At 35.5% G+C, this 18,955-nt stretch overlaps 1 protein-coding gene across 3 annotated transcripts in view; it reads left to right on the plus strand.

Moving 5' to 3' along the window:
* The first annotated feature begins 6,283 nt into the window (after positions 1-6,283).
* The window catches only part of LOC128989653 (zinc finger MIZ domain-containing protein 1-like), a 68,775-nt gene continuing 56,103 nt past the window's right edge, over positions 6,284-18,955 (plus strand). For 2 of the 3 annotated variants that reach the window (XM_054411617.1, XM_054411618.1), the window contains exon 1: positions 6,953-7,371. In XM_054411617.1, coding sequence (XP_054267592.1) covers positions 7,319-7,371 — 53 coding nt within the window. In that variant the 5' untranslated portion in view covers positions 6,953-7,318. Of the gene's footprint in view, positions 6,462-6,952; positions 7,372-18,955 lie in introns of those variants that run through there. The other variant, XM_054411619.1, reaches the window with a different exon arrangement.

Here is an 18,955-nt window from a genome sequence, read left to right on the forward strand (position 1 = left end):
ATTGGCCTTTTGGTGCATTTTTCTGTATTGAAAATAATTGTATTGGATTCGGCATGGGGGGCATGGCAGAATTAGGGAGGAATGAGAACATAACGAGTGCAAACAACAGATAAAGTGGCAATTCTTTGTTAAATAGTGACTAAATTTACTAAGTTGATCGTGAAAGATAGAAATACGCTCTCCCTTGTCAACATTTATCAAACCCGAACCTAATCCTTTCCAGGCGACTGCGGTCTGAGGGTCCCAGGATTAATGAGGGGTTGGCCTGGGACCCTGTGGCAACGCTCACCAAAGCAGGCAAAGGATTTTTAGGTGGATTTTGAGGCTGGGACCCTCTGACCGTCTCCCCTGGGTCGGTACTGACCCACATTACTGTGAACGCCCCTCACTTTGCTACTTTTTTGTGCTTTATGACGTCAAATTCAATTTCAATTATTTTTAAAACTATTTTATTTCAATAATATTAACATTTCAAATCTTTTATATCTCTCATTTTTGTTTAATATTTAAATTTGTTATACTCCGGTTCCTAATGGGTTAGCACTGACCCATGTATATGACGTCACATTATGAAGTCATAATCAATTCCAATCAATTGATATACTATTTTATGTTGGTTATTTTATCATAATGACTACATTTATCTTTAGAACATATATTTTTAGTGACATATATAATGTATTCAGTGACATTTCCATTTATTTCTGACTCTGGCTCCTGATGGGTCAGTACTGACCCATTATTATGACGTCACTTTTTGACGTCATATTCACTTCCGATCGTATTATATAATATTGTATTTCAATAAGGACACAAAAAGGAATGTTATACAACAATAAAGTTTTTTAGCAATACGATTCGATTTTATAATTTCCTTTAGCAGTGAACGTGTTTTTAAACAGTGTCTCACAGTAAGTTTGTAATGTGGGTTGTTAAAAAAAAATAAAACAATTACCCAAACTGAACTAATTGACACGTGTACTCATTGGATGAAAGTATTTATTGTAGAAAACAACAGGCGTCTGCTAGCAGACCATGCTGCCACGCTGTTGTCGAGTTAACACAAGCTGATAACAAACTCAAGGTCGTCTCTCTGCTACTCTCTTATCTCTGTTTCAACGCGCTCTCGCACACTAGTCTATAGTTTAGCAAATCAAGATCAGCTAGCCATTAATATAAACCGTAGAAAATAGTGGTAAATTATTTGATGTAGTAATTACTAGGTGAATGTTCAAATTATGGTTATCAACCGGTTTGACATCTAGGAATTTACAACCCCCTAATTCAGTTTTCAGCTGTTTGGCTGGGATGAAAATGGACTCAATGTATAATATTTGATAGGTAAATTGATTTAGAATCGTCGAGAAGTCTGTACCATGAATCTATAATTTTTTACAGTAATTATATACTGTAAAAAATCGAAGTAAATGATTTTTAATCATCAATGTAGCGATTAGTAATTGAATGTACAATTTAGTCTTCAAAATTGGATCTTTTGCGTTATACAAAAACCACTGTATAATTTTTCTACAACAGTGTCTTCTACCCAAATCTAACTTAACCCGCGACTAACCAAACTCTAACACAGAAATATTGTAGATACTTGTAATCTTCATGAAACATGAAAAACATAGTGGTAGTTGGATAAAGGCATAGGTTCGAACCTTCAATGTGATGTATTTATTACCCTTCAAATAAACTCCTATTTAGTTTTGGGCGTTAAGACACCATGACATAAATATTCCCAGCTTATTTTGATGAGCGACGGTCTAACGTGAGAAAATATAAATGTTTAAATATTTAAAGTTTGTAGTATATTTTTTTTATACATACTTATTATGTTTGTAAAAACGAAAACACTAGACCCTATTGACAACTTTAACTTCAAACATGTGTTGCTTCAAATTGCGCAAGTGTTTAATTGTACTCAGCTATGATCATTTTGATCATGGCCTTCACGAATTACTAAATGAGGAATGGTTTTATTGACTGATTCAGTTGTTACAGGTTGTGTTGTAATTTTATAATTTTTTCCACGAAATAATGTGAAATGATTATAACTATTTAATTAATAGACAAAATCGGTCACTTTTTTATCCAAAACATTAACTTTGAATAATATATTCTATAAAAGATTTTCTAAGCTGTCGAACAACTTAGGACATGCTGTTAAGTTGAATTTTATAAATTGTTTCGAGTTAAGTTTTAACTATATTCTTATTTAACCTTGTGACACTATTATACATATTTTCTGAGCGAAATAAGTATGATTCGATTTGACATACCGTGAGGAAGGTTTTCAATTCAGCATATATAAAAGTACATTATAAAAGACACCTAAACGCTTATCAACATTTAATTTCGCTATTTGAGTAATTCATATCAACAACTGTGTGTTTATTATGTATAAACAAGCAATGTTTTAGGGAAAGTCATAAAATTACAGGTCATGAGGGAAAAGGTCATGTGTTTGAACAATAGGTACAATTTTAAATTTCACTCTCTAGATACTAGTAGCAAATTATAAAGTAAACAAAATGCACATTGACAATTTTACAATAGTGTATTTACAACACTCATTCTTCATATTTCCATAATTTTTAGCTTTTACATAAAATAGTTTGAAGTTTAACAAAACACGAAAAAATCCGATATTGGAGTAAAAAAAAAACATTACATTCCTCTGAACATCGTTTCTTCTTATATTTTATTTCTTACATTTATCCCTAACCATTACGTGTTTTACAATAAATTACTTGTTATATTTAAAGTTGATATTGTTTATGCAACGAAAAAACTAACGAAATATCATATAACCCTGGAACCGTTTATTAGAGATGTAAAAGTTGGAATAGATTATTAATGTTAACAGTCCACGTAGACTTTTATCTTATTGTAAAATGTGAAGGAACTTTTATATGTTTCATATTGGTAACATTTAAACCTCGATAGCAAACTACTGTATGAGCAACAATGTCAGAAATACATATCAACAGGTGTGGTAATCATTAGGTAATCAAATGCACGTTTTATAGTCAGCATAATATTACATACTGCATAATAAAGAGGTTGTAGCACAATACCAACACAAGCCAAAAAAAAATTAGAATGGAGAATCTGTTAAAAAAAACTACTGTATGCCCAACAATCGTTAGAAATATACAGGTGTCCCACGAATAGGTTTAAATGTTTGATTGTATATTACTTGCCCATTTTATGCACCGAAAATGTTGAAACTTAACACAATTCAAAAGGTAGGTTTAAAAATATAGCTCCCTAACCCTTTTACGCACAAAATGGTGGAATATTGAAAAAATGATACGTTTAAAACATTTATAATGGTGTTTTTTTATCAACGTTAAAAGTTCTCAACTTCAGTCTCAGTAAAACTGTACCGGAAAAATTAGGTTATTTATTTTTTTTTTTGCTCAAGCGATATTCCTCAATGAAACAGCTGTTTTACAACAATGGCCGTACTGCAACATAATAAACAAATCAGAAAGCATGTGATTTTCATAGGATGAAAATTGGTAAATTTTTCAACATGCCACTATTTTATTTCTACAGGGGTTGGGGAGACAAAATTTTCCCAGAATATTTTTTTAACCTACTTTATAAGCTGTGTTAAGTTTCAAAATGTTTGGTATGAAATGGTCAAAAACATAAAATCAACGTTTAAACCTCTTCATGGGGCACCCTGTATATTAACAACTGTGATAATCATTAGTTAATCAAATGCTTATTTACTCATAATATTTCGTACTATATGTTAAATATGAACTCCAGTAACGCCACAGTCAGAAGAATGTATAATGCAGAACTGGTTGCTAAACCGGTCATCAGGATGAGAACGAACCCAGAAAACTTCGTTCTGACTGCCATGACCTGCACTCATTGTTTGCTTTATGTTTATGATTACTGCCTCTACGATTCCGGTAATCATAATTATGTAGACTAGAAAATATTGGGTTTAGAAAACTATTAAATACTTTTAGCTCAGACCAGTGGCAGTTCAAACGTAAGACTGAAAACTCTGGAAACGGTACTTGAATGTCACACATTTAGCTTTAACTAGTTTTACGTATTCAAACAAACGTTGGAGACTTCTTCAATTACATTTAACTATCAAAATGTCATAAATGTATACAGTTGTATACAGTTGTACAGTTGTACGTTTAAAGGCTACTAAAATAATATACGTAGCCTACTAATCACGACAATCGACTCAATAAACATTTCTAGAAAATAAATATACATGCCTAAATTAAAATCAATTGACCTAAAAAAGATTAATGTATTCTAGTGTTTGGTACATAATAGAGTTATGCTACTTTCAAATCGGTTTACACTTGCACTACTGACGAGTTCATGTAGTCATACAGTTTCTACGTCAATTGTGTACAGTCAGTTTCATAATTGAAAATATGGAGCCATCGATAGTGTGCCATTGTATACCACCCATTTCTTTATAATTAACCTACACAATCCCAGCTAAAGTGAGCAGGATACTTAGGTTAACTATTCCATATTTTATGTCACTCAATTTACAAAACAAAAAGTACAATTTAATTTGTAACTAGTTGTATTTGAAATAAATTAAGGGAGGATATAAAGTATAATTTTGTCAAGTGTGCACCATAGATAAAAAAATACTCCCTTAGTAGATTTCTCATCCTTGTGGATCTGATGAAGAAGATTTTATTATAGTTATGTCCGGTGTCCTATGGGGTCGTGTTTTGGTTACAATCTACAAACAAATTTCACCATAACTTTTTCTTGTTATTTCAGGCATTTAAAACCTCGTTCAACAAAAAAAAACAAACAATCTAACCATAAACAATAACTCGTATCCTAGTTATATTACCAAATCGAGCACAAATCATATTAACCCTAAATAATATAAACAAAATTTCTTCGACAGATAAATTCGTGATCAGTTGTCACCAACATAAGCTAGACACGAAAACGAGTTTCAAAGTTTAGGGATGAGAAATCTTTTTGTGTTGGTTATTTAATGTGGCAACTCTGTGAGGTGTTCATTTGTTGTTTTATAATTGAAAACATTGTTACAGCCAATTTTGATTACGATCGGGATGTCCCTTGAGTGGATGTTATTTGTTTTATTTCAAATTCAAGTAAACTCAGTAGGCCTACAGTAGTGTCGAGTGTGAGGGTGTTGTATGTTGTATGTTGTCTGCCGCTTTGCCACAGGTAGGAAACATTCCAGACCTTGTCTGTCTTGTGACAAAAGGGCCTTCGACGAGACCTTGAGAAATAATGGCGTCTTCGCCCTCAAAGGGCTAATTTCAGCCCCCAGATGTTCTACCCTCGCGCCCTCGGCCCCGAGACCGCCGCACTCAAATCAATAACGTCACTGTTGAGATCCTCTTTTGATTTTGGGGCAGAAGTAGAAACAACAAACAAATAAATGGAAAACAAAATTAAATATTTACATATTTTGGTTAAATCGGTGATTTTAATCAAGTCATTTCACTAGATACAAATGAAATATCCCTAACGAGGTAGGGGTTGTTAGAAACACACATCAGTTTGTTGCTATATAGCTATGAGTGTATAGAAATTAATTCGCCAATCATCCATAAATATACCAACAATGTTGTGATTGATTTCTTGAGTATATTAACCCCATGCTTGACAACTTTGTGATTCATTTCTTGAGTATTTTCATCATGTATCTTATTCACTTACTATATAATAACAATTATGAATGATATTCACATAATTTATCTCAAGGTAATAGCAATCGATTAAACTGGACAAGAACAACTCAATTTAGAGGTGTTCATTCTCACAGTTATGGCATTGTTGTTCACTACCAAATTCAGTAATGAATAGAATTACAATTTTTTTCCCTGATTGGACGTTGCATACGTAACGAAATTTCACTTGGAGGTACAATTGGTCGTACTTCGTACTGTGACTACTAACATTGTTGTTCTGTAATCTGTAAACGATATTTGACTGACTCTAGCTCGCTCGTTGCACTTGCCACTTGCAGTGCGGGCGACGTGAAGTACGTCCCGTTGACACCCGGCGCGCCGCGGCCGCATCTTACAAAAAACTTGTCTGCGATTAAACAGCTTAGCGTGAAGCGAAGCATTCAACTTGGCAACAGCGGTGTACCCGATATTGCGGCGGGGGAGGGGAAACTAGGGGTGGCAGGTCAGTAATACCCCCTCCACCTTCCTCCCCCCACCACCGTCATCAGACATCGCTCCGTCGTCATTCTGAAGCGTGTCTTCACGCAGTGAGCGTCGCGCGGTCCGCCGATCAGACAAAAACACGCTGTATTCAAACTGACGCAAAGATTTTTATTTTTTTAGAAAAATGTTTTTTCACCGTTTACTCACTTGAAGGGTCGTGTGCGATGCATTTTTGACAGGAAGTGGACATAAAAACGCTTATGTGTGGTCTCCAATGTTGGGCTATACCGCCTACAGGTAGTTTTTTGAGTTGAGATTTGTATGATTAAGTAAAGGAGTAGTACCGACATTTGTATGGATTTTGAATTAAAAACATATTATTAAGTTTGGTAATTTAGTTAACATCGTTACGACTTTTTCTCGAATTTATTTACAGCTTTTATTAATCCTCGAATAAATAAAGTATTCCCTACCTAAATGCTAACCCATCAGTTATTCCTAGTTTCAATTTGTTTACCGTCGAATTAACGTTTCAACCTCATCATCTGAAAGTGTCGCGAGTTTGTCGACCGTCTCGCCATGGATTACCTACAGTGCACCTTGGATTACCACCTACAGTACCTCAGCGATCATCTGACCCCATTCTACAGTGTAGTGCATTTGTGTTGGCCAGTTGCAACACTAGTACAGTGAAAGGAGTGTAGTTGAGCGCTCTGCCGCTCGTGGCAGCACTCGTCGGCCGCTCAGTTCTGGTCTGCATAGCTTTTACCATTACTTCGCTATACAGGTTCGCTCGTCGCGCCGACCGGTTTTTTAAACGCCGCGTACTCTATTATGATTGACGGCTCGCATCTACGATCGTGTTTCAAAGGTTTTGGTGACAGTGTTTTTTGACGATCGGATTTTAAGTGAAATTAACAATACGATGATTAATAATTACCGGACATAACCTAAAAATTAGTGCCTTTTTTAACAATCGATGTGTTTTGAGTGAATTTAACTTTTCGTCGAGAATCTCTGTTCTCGGATACCACGGACTACTGATGACCATCAACAGGACTAGAATCCTCCTGTATTTGAGTTATTTGTGCGGGTACATTTGAATTGTCAGTGATGAGTGCCCATTCTGGATTAAGTGCTGTGATTTCCTAACGATGGATTTCGATTGTGGGAATATGCCTAATTATATGGACTTAAATCTCGATTGGTAAGAATAGATGATAGTTTAATTTCGTACGTTTAATCCGTAAATGTTGGAATTTTATAACAAGCTGAAATCAATCAAAATAATGATATGCAAGGGATAAAAATATCCAACTGGCCTATTTTGAGACAAATTAATCATTAAACACAAACTAAACATTAGAGTTCTTTAATTTCAATTTAATTTTTATAAATAGTGCTCGAAAGTGCTTTTTGAGCACCGCCAACTTAAGGCGCCAAAATTAAATTTTTGAACGTGCTAAACGTTTGCCTTTTATTTGATTGACTTTTACCCTAGTTAAAAAGTTCAATTCTAAATAAATGTATTTGGATAAATTCCACCTATCATAGGGTTTGTGTAGCCTATTTGGTACCATAAGTATTTCCTGTCAGAAAATTAACATAACACATTTTTATACAAAATTAAACTCATTTGATAATAGATAACTAATTATCTCCACTGAACTACATTTCGTCAGGCTTGATAATTGAACATTTTATAGCTGTCATAAAGTAGCAGCCTCAGTAAATTAATTTATTTTTATTACGATATGGTAGTTATTTTAACAACTATGCTATAGGCTATTATGCTAATTTTACATTATACAGGCTTCACTTTAACTAGTTTAATATTATTGTTAATGACAATGTGACTGTACGAGTAGTAGTCCCCTAAATAATATATTCATTGATTACCTAAATTTACAAAATAGGCTACGTAAAAACCCTTAAAATTACGAAATGAATATGACATCAGTACGTTCAGATAGGCTATTTTATAATGACGCATAATAATAAGGAATAGTTCGTAAAGTACAGTATATTACTTTTAATTATAAAAATAAGATTCTCAATTTTTAATTCATAAATGTACAAGAAAACGTGCTTACTGTACTATAAAAACTTTTCAATTTGCCTAACCACAGATAATATTATTCCACATACATTTTGTTCTCGAATATGTAAATTATTATTTGTTCGATTGTCGGTCAGTATATTTTAGATAGCAGATTAAAATAGCAATACAAATAATAGGCCAATAAATCTATTATCACACCTAGAATATCAGGCAGACCATTTATTTTCAAGGAAAAAACTGCAGACGGACTAAACCGTTTACGAGCATGTTTAACAGTTGATATTCGTAAATGGTGGAGTTATTTTAGGTGTTCGTCCGAGTCAACAAGACAACGTGCCAAAAACCGCGCTCCCTTATTACTCTGTAATCACTTTTAAATGGCGACGAATCCGACTTTCGTCACTATTTTGATTGATGAGGTTTCCCCCGATCAGCTGATTTAGCCAACTTTTAGGTTAGGTATGAGATAACAATTTGCGGGGTCGGTAGCGGCTGTTTATTAAAGCTCAACGGTGATTATAAAGCGATTGTCGTGTGCAGTCCAGTATGGATTACAGAGTTCCCCTCTGTTGGTTATGAGATCGTCCGTGCGACGCGCCACCGTACGGCATCTCAGCTACTACCCGTCCACAAAACATTGTATGTACAGGCCGTCCTAAAAACGTTTTGCTTCACGCTTACTAGTTGTTTGGAACTTTGGAATTGGATAAATATGGCTTTTTATTCATTAGTTGTAACAGGGTTTAAATATTACATGGACCAAAATAAGATTAATTAATGTGATAAGAGATGCTAAATCTATTATTTTACCTTGTAATTGAAAGTTGAAAAGATGCTCAGCATTGTGCCCAAGACCCTTTCATACAAATGTCAGTACTTCTCTGTCTAAGTTAACTTTAGCTAAACATTAACATTAAGTTATAATCTACTATTTGATGCCACCTTAGGTAAGTTATCACACAATTGTTGTTGTGTTGCATGTGTTGTGTTCTTTTGTGTTTAGCTATAGAATAAGAATTTATGTAGATAAGAAGGGAAGCAAATATAATTTTCCATAATTAATTTTTTATATGTTTTCAATGGCTCGTTTGAATTAAATTAATAAGCAAATCTGCTCGATAAATCGCGGGTTGGTTTTAATTCGTGAATATCTCTCTGCGAATCGTACATACATACGTTTTGGCATAATGTACATTGGTTATTGGACTCCATGGAAAACAAAACCTACTTTCTGACATAACATGACGTAGGAATATAGGCCTACAGTAGGCTATTTGGTTTTCAATTTTAATGTGGTCTTTCCCTTTGTGTTCTTGAAGTCTTCATTGAGAGACCACTGTACTTTTTGGGGTACCCGTAAGTCAAAACAAAATTTTTCCAAATGCCATTCGTGTTTGCTTGTGTTTTTTTCCATTTCTAGTTTGGAAACCATCCCGATTCACCCACGAGAAAGGGGGTGGTTTCAAAAAATCGGGGTTGGATCTTCCATTCCTCTAACCTTCTATCTCAACCAAAAGCAGACATTTCTTAGTAGTATCTAATCAAGAAGTCACACCTTAAACCCAAACCCTTATCAATCTTTTCAATCAACGGGTTATGAATGGAGCCCGATTCACAAGCGTCCAAGCCGCACCTGTGAAATTACGTTTAATGGTGTTTTAATGCGACGTAGCCCGTAACGCGTGTGAACAGGGCTTTAAATGAGCCAAGTGCATTCTGTTGGTGTATTCTTTGATTATAGATCCATTGATACCACTACAACTGTCCCTAAAATGGTGTAACTGATCTAGTGAAAAAGATGTTGATTATTACGGGAGTTATAAGTTAATCGCTTGGGAGAAGGATTACAGCGAGGGTTGATTTGCCTTTCATGAAGCGATTCATAAAACAAACAAAGGGTTGTCACATTCTTTACCAAGTCAGGGATCGAGGTTTGTAAACACAATTTACAACCGTTCATGATTTAACAATCTGTTTAGATTTATACAGATCGTTTTAGTCAAAAGACGCCAATTTTCGGATACAAAAGCTGAAGTAGAAATATATAATTAGTTTCCTGGTCTTAAAACATTATTGAGGTTTCACACCTATGTTACGTGAATGTAGTCAACAATTTTCATTTTGTAATACCGTGATAACATAGGTCTAATTGCCGCGGCAGACACATCTAACTTCACAAGAAAAGCTCACCAGACACTTTCAAGATGAGAAATCCTAAATAGAGCGAGAGAGAAGAGTTCAGATTCCTCAGGAATGGCGACACGACCATAAACGCATCTCGATCAGGACAAAAAGACAATTAAGATGGTGAAAGGAGGAAGGTTAGATAATATCGGTCGGAGCATTTCTCTGTGATATAAGACAGCGAGTAGCTTATGTCACTTCGCTTCCTCAAGTGTTGTTGCTGTTGCTGCAATGTTGTTGCTGTTGTGGTCCAAGACAGCAGTCTTGATTACTGGGAGGGGGAATAAATAACCGGTAGTTTTGGTGTACTCCAAGGTGAAGTTTTCAGTCCGTTATTCTTTAATCTCGAGTTTTTAATTTTCACAACCATAACTTCGGTCATATCGTGTTGAACAAGTTACTAGCATTATTTTAGCCCTAAACATCCTCTTGAGGATGTTTGTCTCTAGGAAGAACTATGGGGATACTTTACATTGTAATTTGTGTACAATTTGTTTATTCTTTTATCTGGTGGATTAGTACATTTTTCAGATTTTCCTCATAGGTAATATAACACAATATGCATTGAAAGTGGTCAAAACTAAAAAAATAATAAAACACACATATGTAATTTACTCTAAACCGTGCAGATACATTGTGTGAGTGTGTGTATCCTTATTGGTTGTCAGGAATGCAGTAAGAGGTCCCTAGGGATACCGCGAAGTGTGGGAGGGCCGGGAGAGGAGGGAGGAGAGGAGACGAGCCAAGCGAACGAGCGGGCGATCTCGACCGTTACCCAGGCTTGATAGCTTCCGTGGTCTGAACCGAGCCGTTACCCATTACTGTATTGTAGGACACTCAGAACTGTACCTTGGAGGTCAACACTTGTCATCTGTTTGGCGGGAATATCACCGAGGGCGGAGAAAAGCGAGGGAAATGCTTAATCAATTTGCGTTCCACAAGGAGTACCAGAAGGGAGAATGTTAGGTCCTCGTGTGTTTGGTATTAGTGTTAGAGGATATTTCAATTTGTGCTGAGCATTCTAGAAAAAAATCTTAAAGCATTGATACTGTTGTGTTTTAACTTTTTAAACACAAAATTGGATTACAGTATCTTTTCACAACGCATCATAAAATACTTAACAACACGTGTCAGCTGATTCCTCTCTTCATCCAAACTATTTAGAACCTCGTTAACTATAAACGACCAAATTTAAATTACAAGAGGAAAAAAGTCGAAACTAAATGTCCCATTGTCTGATCTGATTCGCTGGAAGTGTTATACCTAATTTTTGTCGGTAATAACTTATTCGGACCATTGTTCTAGTTCAGGGCGAAAACTCTATGAATACCGGACTCATAAATTGACAACTTGGTTCGTTGTCGAGCCGTAATTAGTGCCAGATTTAGAATTAATTGTGTTTATCTCGGTGAAAAGGATAACTGGATTGAAAATGTGAGGTAATTGTAGGAGGTGCTCGTTAAAAAAAGGTGTTAAGCGCATTGAATTAGGTCAATATATGTACATGATTTTAACTACTTAATATATAACCAATGACTAAATACTGAAGTAGACGTCCAATCTATATGGACCAGCTGTGGACAATTTCCATTTAAAAAATGCAATGAGCCACTCACAAATTGTGCAACAGTCTAAAATAATAAATCCTCCGCAAATTTTTGTGTTGTGATAGTTGATAAAGTTTTCCAAATCCAGCCAACTCAAAATCACCTGCTGTATCACCAACAGAGGCAATATTATTTGAGTCATTATAGACATAGATCGCCCTCTCTGTAGTCTAGGATCGAGAATGGAGTCGGAACATTGTTATCACGAGGCCAGCTGTTATCTTTGTTGTAAATTACGATAGATGGAAACACACGAGAGTGTATGTGATAAACACGGCGTTGCGTCTTCTCTGCTAACTAAAGAGAGGAAAATCTGTTGGATGTTGTTTGCAGCATTTTAGTCATCAATCGACTATTGAGTGAAAATACTGGATTTCTGTAAAATATTTAATTTCCGAAATAGTCTGTTGATTTTTATTACCAGCTCAGAAGATTTTAATGTATAGAGTGTGATATAAGTAAGTTCAGCGGGGTTTAAATTTTGTTTGCACTGTACTGTATATGGAATATTGCGTTATTGTATATTTCGATTGTATGTGTAATTCCATAACGTGTAATCGAAAAAGTGCTTAAAGTTTTTTTTGTGACAATGGAAATAAAAGTCGATACAAAACTACTTAAACAAGGAATTTCTAAAATCTATGACATAGATGTTTCCTTTTTAGGATTGAGGTTATTCGCACTGTTGGTTTGTGTAGAATTGTTTGCAATAACTTCCAACAAAGGTGGTGTTTAATATACACAAACGTACTGAATTTCACGAAAAGGTTGTTTTTAAAGGTATGCTAATACGCTGAACAATACTGATATTCCGTACATCACTGTTTACTACTGTATTGTATTAAATGTTTAATTCTTTCAACACAAAACACGAAGAAGAGAAGCAACTAGAGCAATCAGCTGTTTGAGCACAGTAATGTATGATCAGCTGTTGCCACGTCACGTGTTGCACTGCATGCTTTGTGTAGGCAGGTTTTAATTGTGCAAATGTAACAATCGTTACTCATCTAATCGCATACAAATTTCCATAATGTTTTCCATGGCACACTTGTTTTACAATACGTGATAAAAACGTTAAAGAAAATAATAGTCTTTAAAATGTTTTGTTTGCCTGTAGTTTCCTCATTGACGCTATAAAATTATCTATCCTCATCTTGTCTACTCAAATTTTATGTATAGCTTTCTAAAATTTGATATACAAAAATCAGGTTACGTATCTTTAGTGGGGGACATTTGGTTAGTATTTTAACTTAAGTTAAGTTTGATACTCTGTTAAAATCTTTTCCTTACGTTAGCTGCTGGCAAAGTATATAGTGTTCTCTATAGGCTAAATGTAATTCAAAATTTTACAAACTTATAATCACATAACTCAATGCGTGAGGAATGCATAGCCGTTTATTATAGCCTACTTACTGGTTGTATGGTTTGTTGGACGATTTGTTTTGATATTCCCTTCAATCACGACAGCTTCGTCAGCGATTTCGTCAGCGTCCACCTCGTGATTCAGCATTCTTCAGCGCAATGTTGATTCCGTTGTCCGATTCAAACTACCTTTGCTCAGCCATTCTCATCGTTGATAGTCAAAGAGACCATAGATGTGTTAGTGCACTCGTAATTTATTTTTAAACATGTCTCCCTGCTTGCCTTTCTTTGGTTTAGACCATCGATGAATAATTTTCGGGCAGGCATTAATTGCGCCAACTGACCTGAGTCAAGTAGTCGGGTATTCCTGAATTGCGCCAACTACTCCAGGGAGCCCTGCGCCAAATGGTGGCCCTCTTCAAAATTTTATTTTTGTACAATTTTTACAATTTTTTTTATTTTTGTACTCTATATTTGTACAATTGAGTGGGTTAGTTTAGGTAAGGTTAGGTTAGGTTAGAATGACACGTAAACAAGGACATTCCTTCTGCCTGCAACTCACCCCTACCTGGCTTGGGCTTGGTGCAACTATAAGGGACACTTGTTGGAATCCTTTGAGGGCTTTGTGCAATTAAGGAACTCTTTGGCGCAATTAATGCACGGCCAAACCCTCTTTTAGTTGATGTCTGCGTGTCTTCTGTCTACGTGATTTCCAAACACTCGGTTTATTCACCTAAATAAGTCTTGTAGAACGGTGTCGCCACGGCCCGCATATGAATGGCCGGCTGTTTCCCTATACTCGCTACCTCACTGATAACATACACCTGCTGATAACAGAACTTCCCGCCTCCCCAGTCTCACCTGCTGCAGATGCATCCGAGCCGATTAACATTTTAAACATCCTGATAGGATTTCCGGTTGAAAGTTGATAATTTACCAATAAATTCCGCACCTTGTGTTTCGCAGGCAGTTTTGCAAAGTGTAAAATTGGAGTGACGTGAAGTTTTAGATGGTGTCAGTGGACGCAGGACGCAGGTAATGGGGTGTGTGATAATCCTACTGTGTTGTCTACAAACTGATGGCACTGTACATTATTATTATCCATCGGAATGATTAAGTAAATGTCTAAAATCCTATTTGACGGATGATTGTCGTATCATAAATTAACTATTTTCAATTTTAAATACCTTAAAACCGATCACAGAATCACTCTACTTTTCTCCTAGTCAATGAATTTTACGATCTCAACGCATCGGGATGAAAAATTGGCCGCAATATCGTAAACATCCGATAAATACTCGGATTAGTTTAGTCTAGCGATAAACAGCTGAGTAGCTACAAATTAGCGCCGCTTGGCGGGAATTGATTGAGCTATCAGCTGATTTGCGTTTATAGGTCTATAAACTTAGAGGTTCATCGAGTAGCCAACGAATCGAATGAATCTTGTGACATTGCTTCTTATTTATTAGAAGTTGTACTTGCGTTTCAGGGTTCGTCTTTTTAATGTATTAACACGAATACTAGAAAAATTAAAAAGTCTTCTAGTATTCGTGCGTATTAATATTCTTTTTCCACGAGTTTGTGAACATTCTTGCTCTCAAAACTAGTTTACGGTCTTGAAATATTTATAAGACGACGATCCTGTTCAGACACGTAGTCTAAGGTATAATAAAAATTAGTCAATCGAGTTATCAGGTAATTACTACACTGCTTGCACAGTATATGGTAGAATAGAATAAGGAGAGATTGTGAGGCTAGTGAAAGCCAAGTATGGAAAACACCCTCAGAATAGCCGAATAATCGATCTTTAATGATATTTTCATCAGCTGTTTTCTACGGAAATAACCTGTACAGATTAATTCCAATATATTGTTGCAAATCACCTGTTAAGTTCTCTACTGTTGTTAGCTCTCGTGGGATTAGTGTTTGGGAAATAATAAATAGTTTGATTTATGTTGCTATTTTGTTGTTGGACTAGTTTGAATGGAAACGTACCTTCTGATCGTAATGGATAGCAAACATAATCTCTATCTTATATAACATTTCAAACGGAATAGTTTCAAAACTAGAATAATCAAACCAGTCCATCAGTTCGTGGGTCAAAAGTGCGTTACCGCTACTAGAAAAATTACCTTCTGGTCCATTGACACATAACGTGGTATTAGAGTAAATTCCTCAAATCGTTTAAAAATTAGTTTTTTTGGCCACGCAAAGTTGACGCACAGTAAACGTCTCGGTTTGTTGAACACGGTGTACTAAATTTGCAGAAATATACAAATATTTTAGAATTTTCAATTGTTGAACGTACGTACTTAAAGAGTGGGTTGAGACACACTGACATTTCTTAAAAAATCGCCCTATATTTGAAATGAGCATTCTTGTAGAGATATATGAATATTGTTGCTTTTACACGTACAGTAAAAGCTCACTAACTCGTCACACGGTAACTCGACAGTCAACAGCTGACAGACACGTCTAGTTGGCTTTGTCTTACTATTCGAATTTCCTAGTTGTAAAATGTCGAATTTCCGACATTTCTTTTGAGAATGTTTAAACAATATGTAAAAATACTCATTTAAGTAAATTTGACAACTTGTCCACGAATTGTCGAGTAAGTGAGGTTTTCTAGTAGAACTGTAGAAGTGGCAGACGTGGTCGAAGTGTTGTTATCAGAAGGTACAACGGAGAGAGCGACGCGGCATTGACACAGATATCTGGATGACGATGTTAGCTCAATGTCACTGAATGGTGACTACTGCTAGAGACCTCAGTACTGGACAAAACGTACAATAAAGACACCAGTAGAGTGGAACCTCGATAACAAGTCATCCTTGAAAACAAGTGTCATTTTCAAATCCCCTTGAATTTATTTGACCCCTCATCACATGTTATTGCAAATTTTCGAGGTTCTACCTGTACTATGGGATCTTTGCTCGAATTCGATTGACCATTCGAGTTTTATACTAGTTTTCCGATTAACATAAGTCTGACCTTTTTCTAGGACAAGAATTGACAAGCAAAACGTCTAATGGAATTAGTGTCTTTGACTAAGGGAAAAATAGTCCCCTTTTGAGGAAGAGTTTGATGACGTCGTCGTCATCCAAAGAAAGTTTTAAGTCTCAAAAATTGGACTTGCATCTAAAGACTTGATATCTGCAATTACTATTTATCATAGGATTTCAGTTTTGAAAAAAAAAACCCTAGGTGTATAAAAATCGAACTAATATTTTACAAGGATCAGATAGGCTTATTTATTATTTAAACACTATTATTTTCACTCATGCTCACTTATTATTTTTAAACTATTATAAGAGCAAGAGTTTTTATCGTCTTCAACACTGGAATTTTAGACCCTTCATAAGTGAATTGGCAACCTTTTATTTCAATCACGCTTTTAAGGGAAACCGATCTGAACCCATCACATTTTTTTAACAAATCGGGTATTGAAACCTCCCTCTCATATTGAATTCCAAGATGCTAACACACCTAAACATTACGAGTACCTTGAATACGGAGATTTTCATCTGCTTTTACCCCATGATTGTAAATCAAACAAATATTATTCAATCTTTTGTCTCCAAACTAATTCAGGTTTGATTCTTAGCTTTAAACTTACTAGCTACTCATTAATTCAGGATTTTGACCATTAGTTAACCTTAAATTTACCAGATACATTCCACTTGTTCAATAAATGTACAATAACGACACAGAAAAATTGATTTACTCATTCAATTTTTCAAGTCTTTTCCCATCACGGTAGTATCATTTATTCAATGCGCATTTCTTCAATCTTCTGCCCCTAAGTGTTGTGGGGTTGACCCAATTTCCCCGGTCGCGTGATGCGCCGCTCATAATCATTAGCCCAAAACAACCCCAAGCTCCCCGTGTCCTTAGGCGGATTAAAACAACCGTCCGTCGCACGACATCCAAAACACTGGTACATCCCTCCCCTGGCCCTTAGCAGAAGTTTTATCGAAGTTTGAGACTCTGGAAATTATTTCACTTCATTCGAATTAGTTTTAAAGTTTGACGGTTACGATGTTAGGTGGTAGTTTAGTTTTCTCTACATTATGTGATATATTTGTAATTCTACGTAAATCCCCTTACATTTACTTAAAAAAGGCTTTAGTGTTTCAAATTCAAATTTATGGTATTTTTTCCCAATGTATCTGCAGTCCAGTCTTTTCCCTCTTTTTCAAAACAAACTCAGATAAGGAATGGTGTTGATGATTTATCCAAAATATCTTTTAACATTTGCAAACTAAAGTTACTACACACTGATACGTTTATATCATTTCCAAATGTGAGTTACGTCAAAAAAATAGTAGTGACACATAAAAGCTTTGCTAAACTTATACATACAACTCTACAAGATCGAATTCGATCACACTCAAGTTCTACAAAATTTTACAAACGTTATCTTCCACCAAGTGTTCATTCAACAGATTTTCCAAGTTTTAACAGCTGATCCACCACTCACACAAAGATTGTTATTTAATTTTCGATTACGAAATGCTACAACGCGTAGAATGAAGTTGCTCAATTCACACACTATTTACAAACACTAGTTACAAGTGTTGTAGATTGTAGAAGTTTACTGGTCGACGAACTACTCTGACCCATATTAGTTTGCTCTACTGCCCCACATAACCCTGCGACACTAAACCATACAGGTCATGTGGACTGTGAAAAATCCACATTATGTGTCCAATCATAAAGTGCACTAAATTCTAAATCGAAATACTGCAATAGTAAAAATCTTGACAGGAATAAAAACGAGTTTTCCATTGTGAATTTAATTAATGTAATTATATTGCTAGATATTCACATTCCTAAGTGGCTAAGTGGTTATTGAGCTTATTTGACAATCAAAAGGTATCCATATAGATAGATCCTGAAGAAAGGCATTATCTTTTTAAAAGTTCTGAACTGGACCTAGCTGTTCTTGATCATTGGGCTTCTAATTGATCTGGCTATGAAAACAGCTGATCTTAGTAACAAAACTACCCAGATCATCTCACTCCATTCTACACTCATCTTGTATTCATTAACTTACAATAATCTAGGTGTGTTTCGCTTTGTCTAAGTAATTTACTATAATGATAATCACAAATTTTTTATTATTGTTCAGTTCTCCGAATCCACCTACCATAAATGGTTGTCCCATTTACAACCTTTTAAAACCGAAACCACAAAAAAATGTTCCAAACATCCAAACAAACCTTTATCGATACACTCTTCGTGGCGTCTAGTTAGTGAATCGGCGCACTTGGCCGTTTATTCTCGTCTACGCTATTATCGGCCTAGAACCACGTGTATAACCTGGCTGTGTCATGATGTGCTTTGCCAAGTGACACTCTGACACTCAAGTGATGGAAGTGTCATCATCGCTTGCCATTTGCTTCCTGTATTGCGTCCTTGGACATACGTGGGTATGCATCTTCGCACGGGAGTCCATTATGATAGGAACGTCTTGTGGGGAGTAATTTTTGTAATGGGACTATGATGACTTGAGTTTACATTCAAAACGTCTAAGTCGCTGTACCTTTAGAGAAATTGCAAATAAAAGACAGTTT

The sequence above is a fragment of the Macrosteles quadrilineatus genome, unplaced genomic scaffold (genome assembly GCF_028750875.1).
Source record: "Macrosteles quadrilineatus isolate MER2022 unplaced genomic scaffold, UCM_ALF_1.0 Scaffold_3__2_contigs__length_128488019, whole genome shotgun sequence".
NCBI lineage: Eukaryota > Metazoa > Arthropoda > Insecta > Hemiptera > Cicadellidae > Macrosteles > Macrosteles quadrilineatus.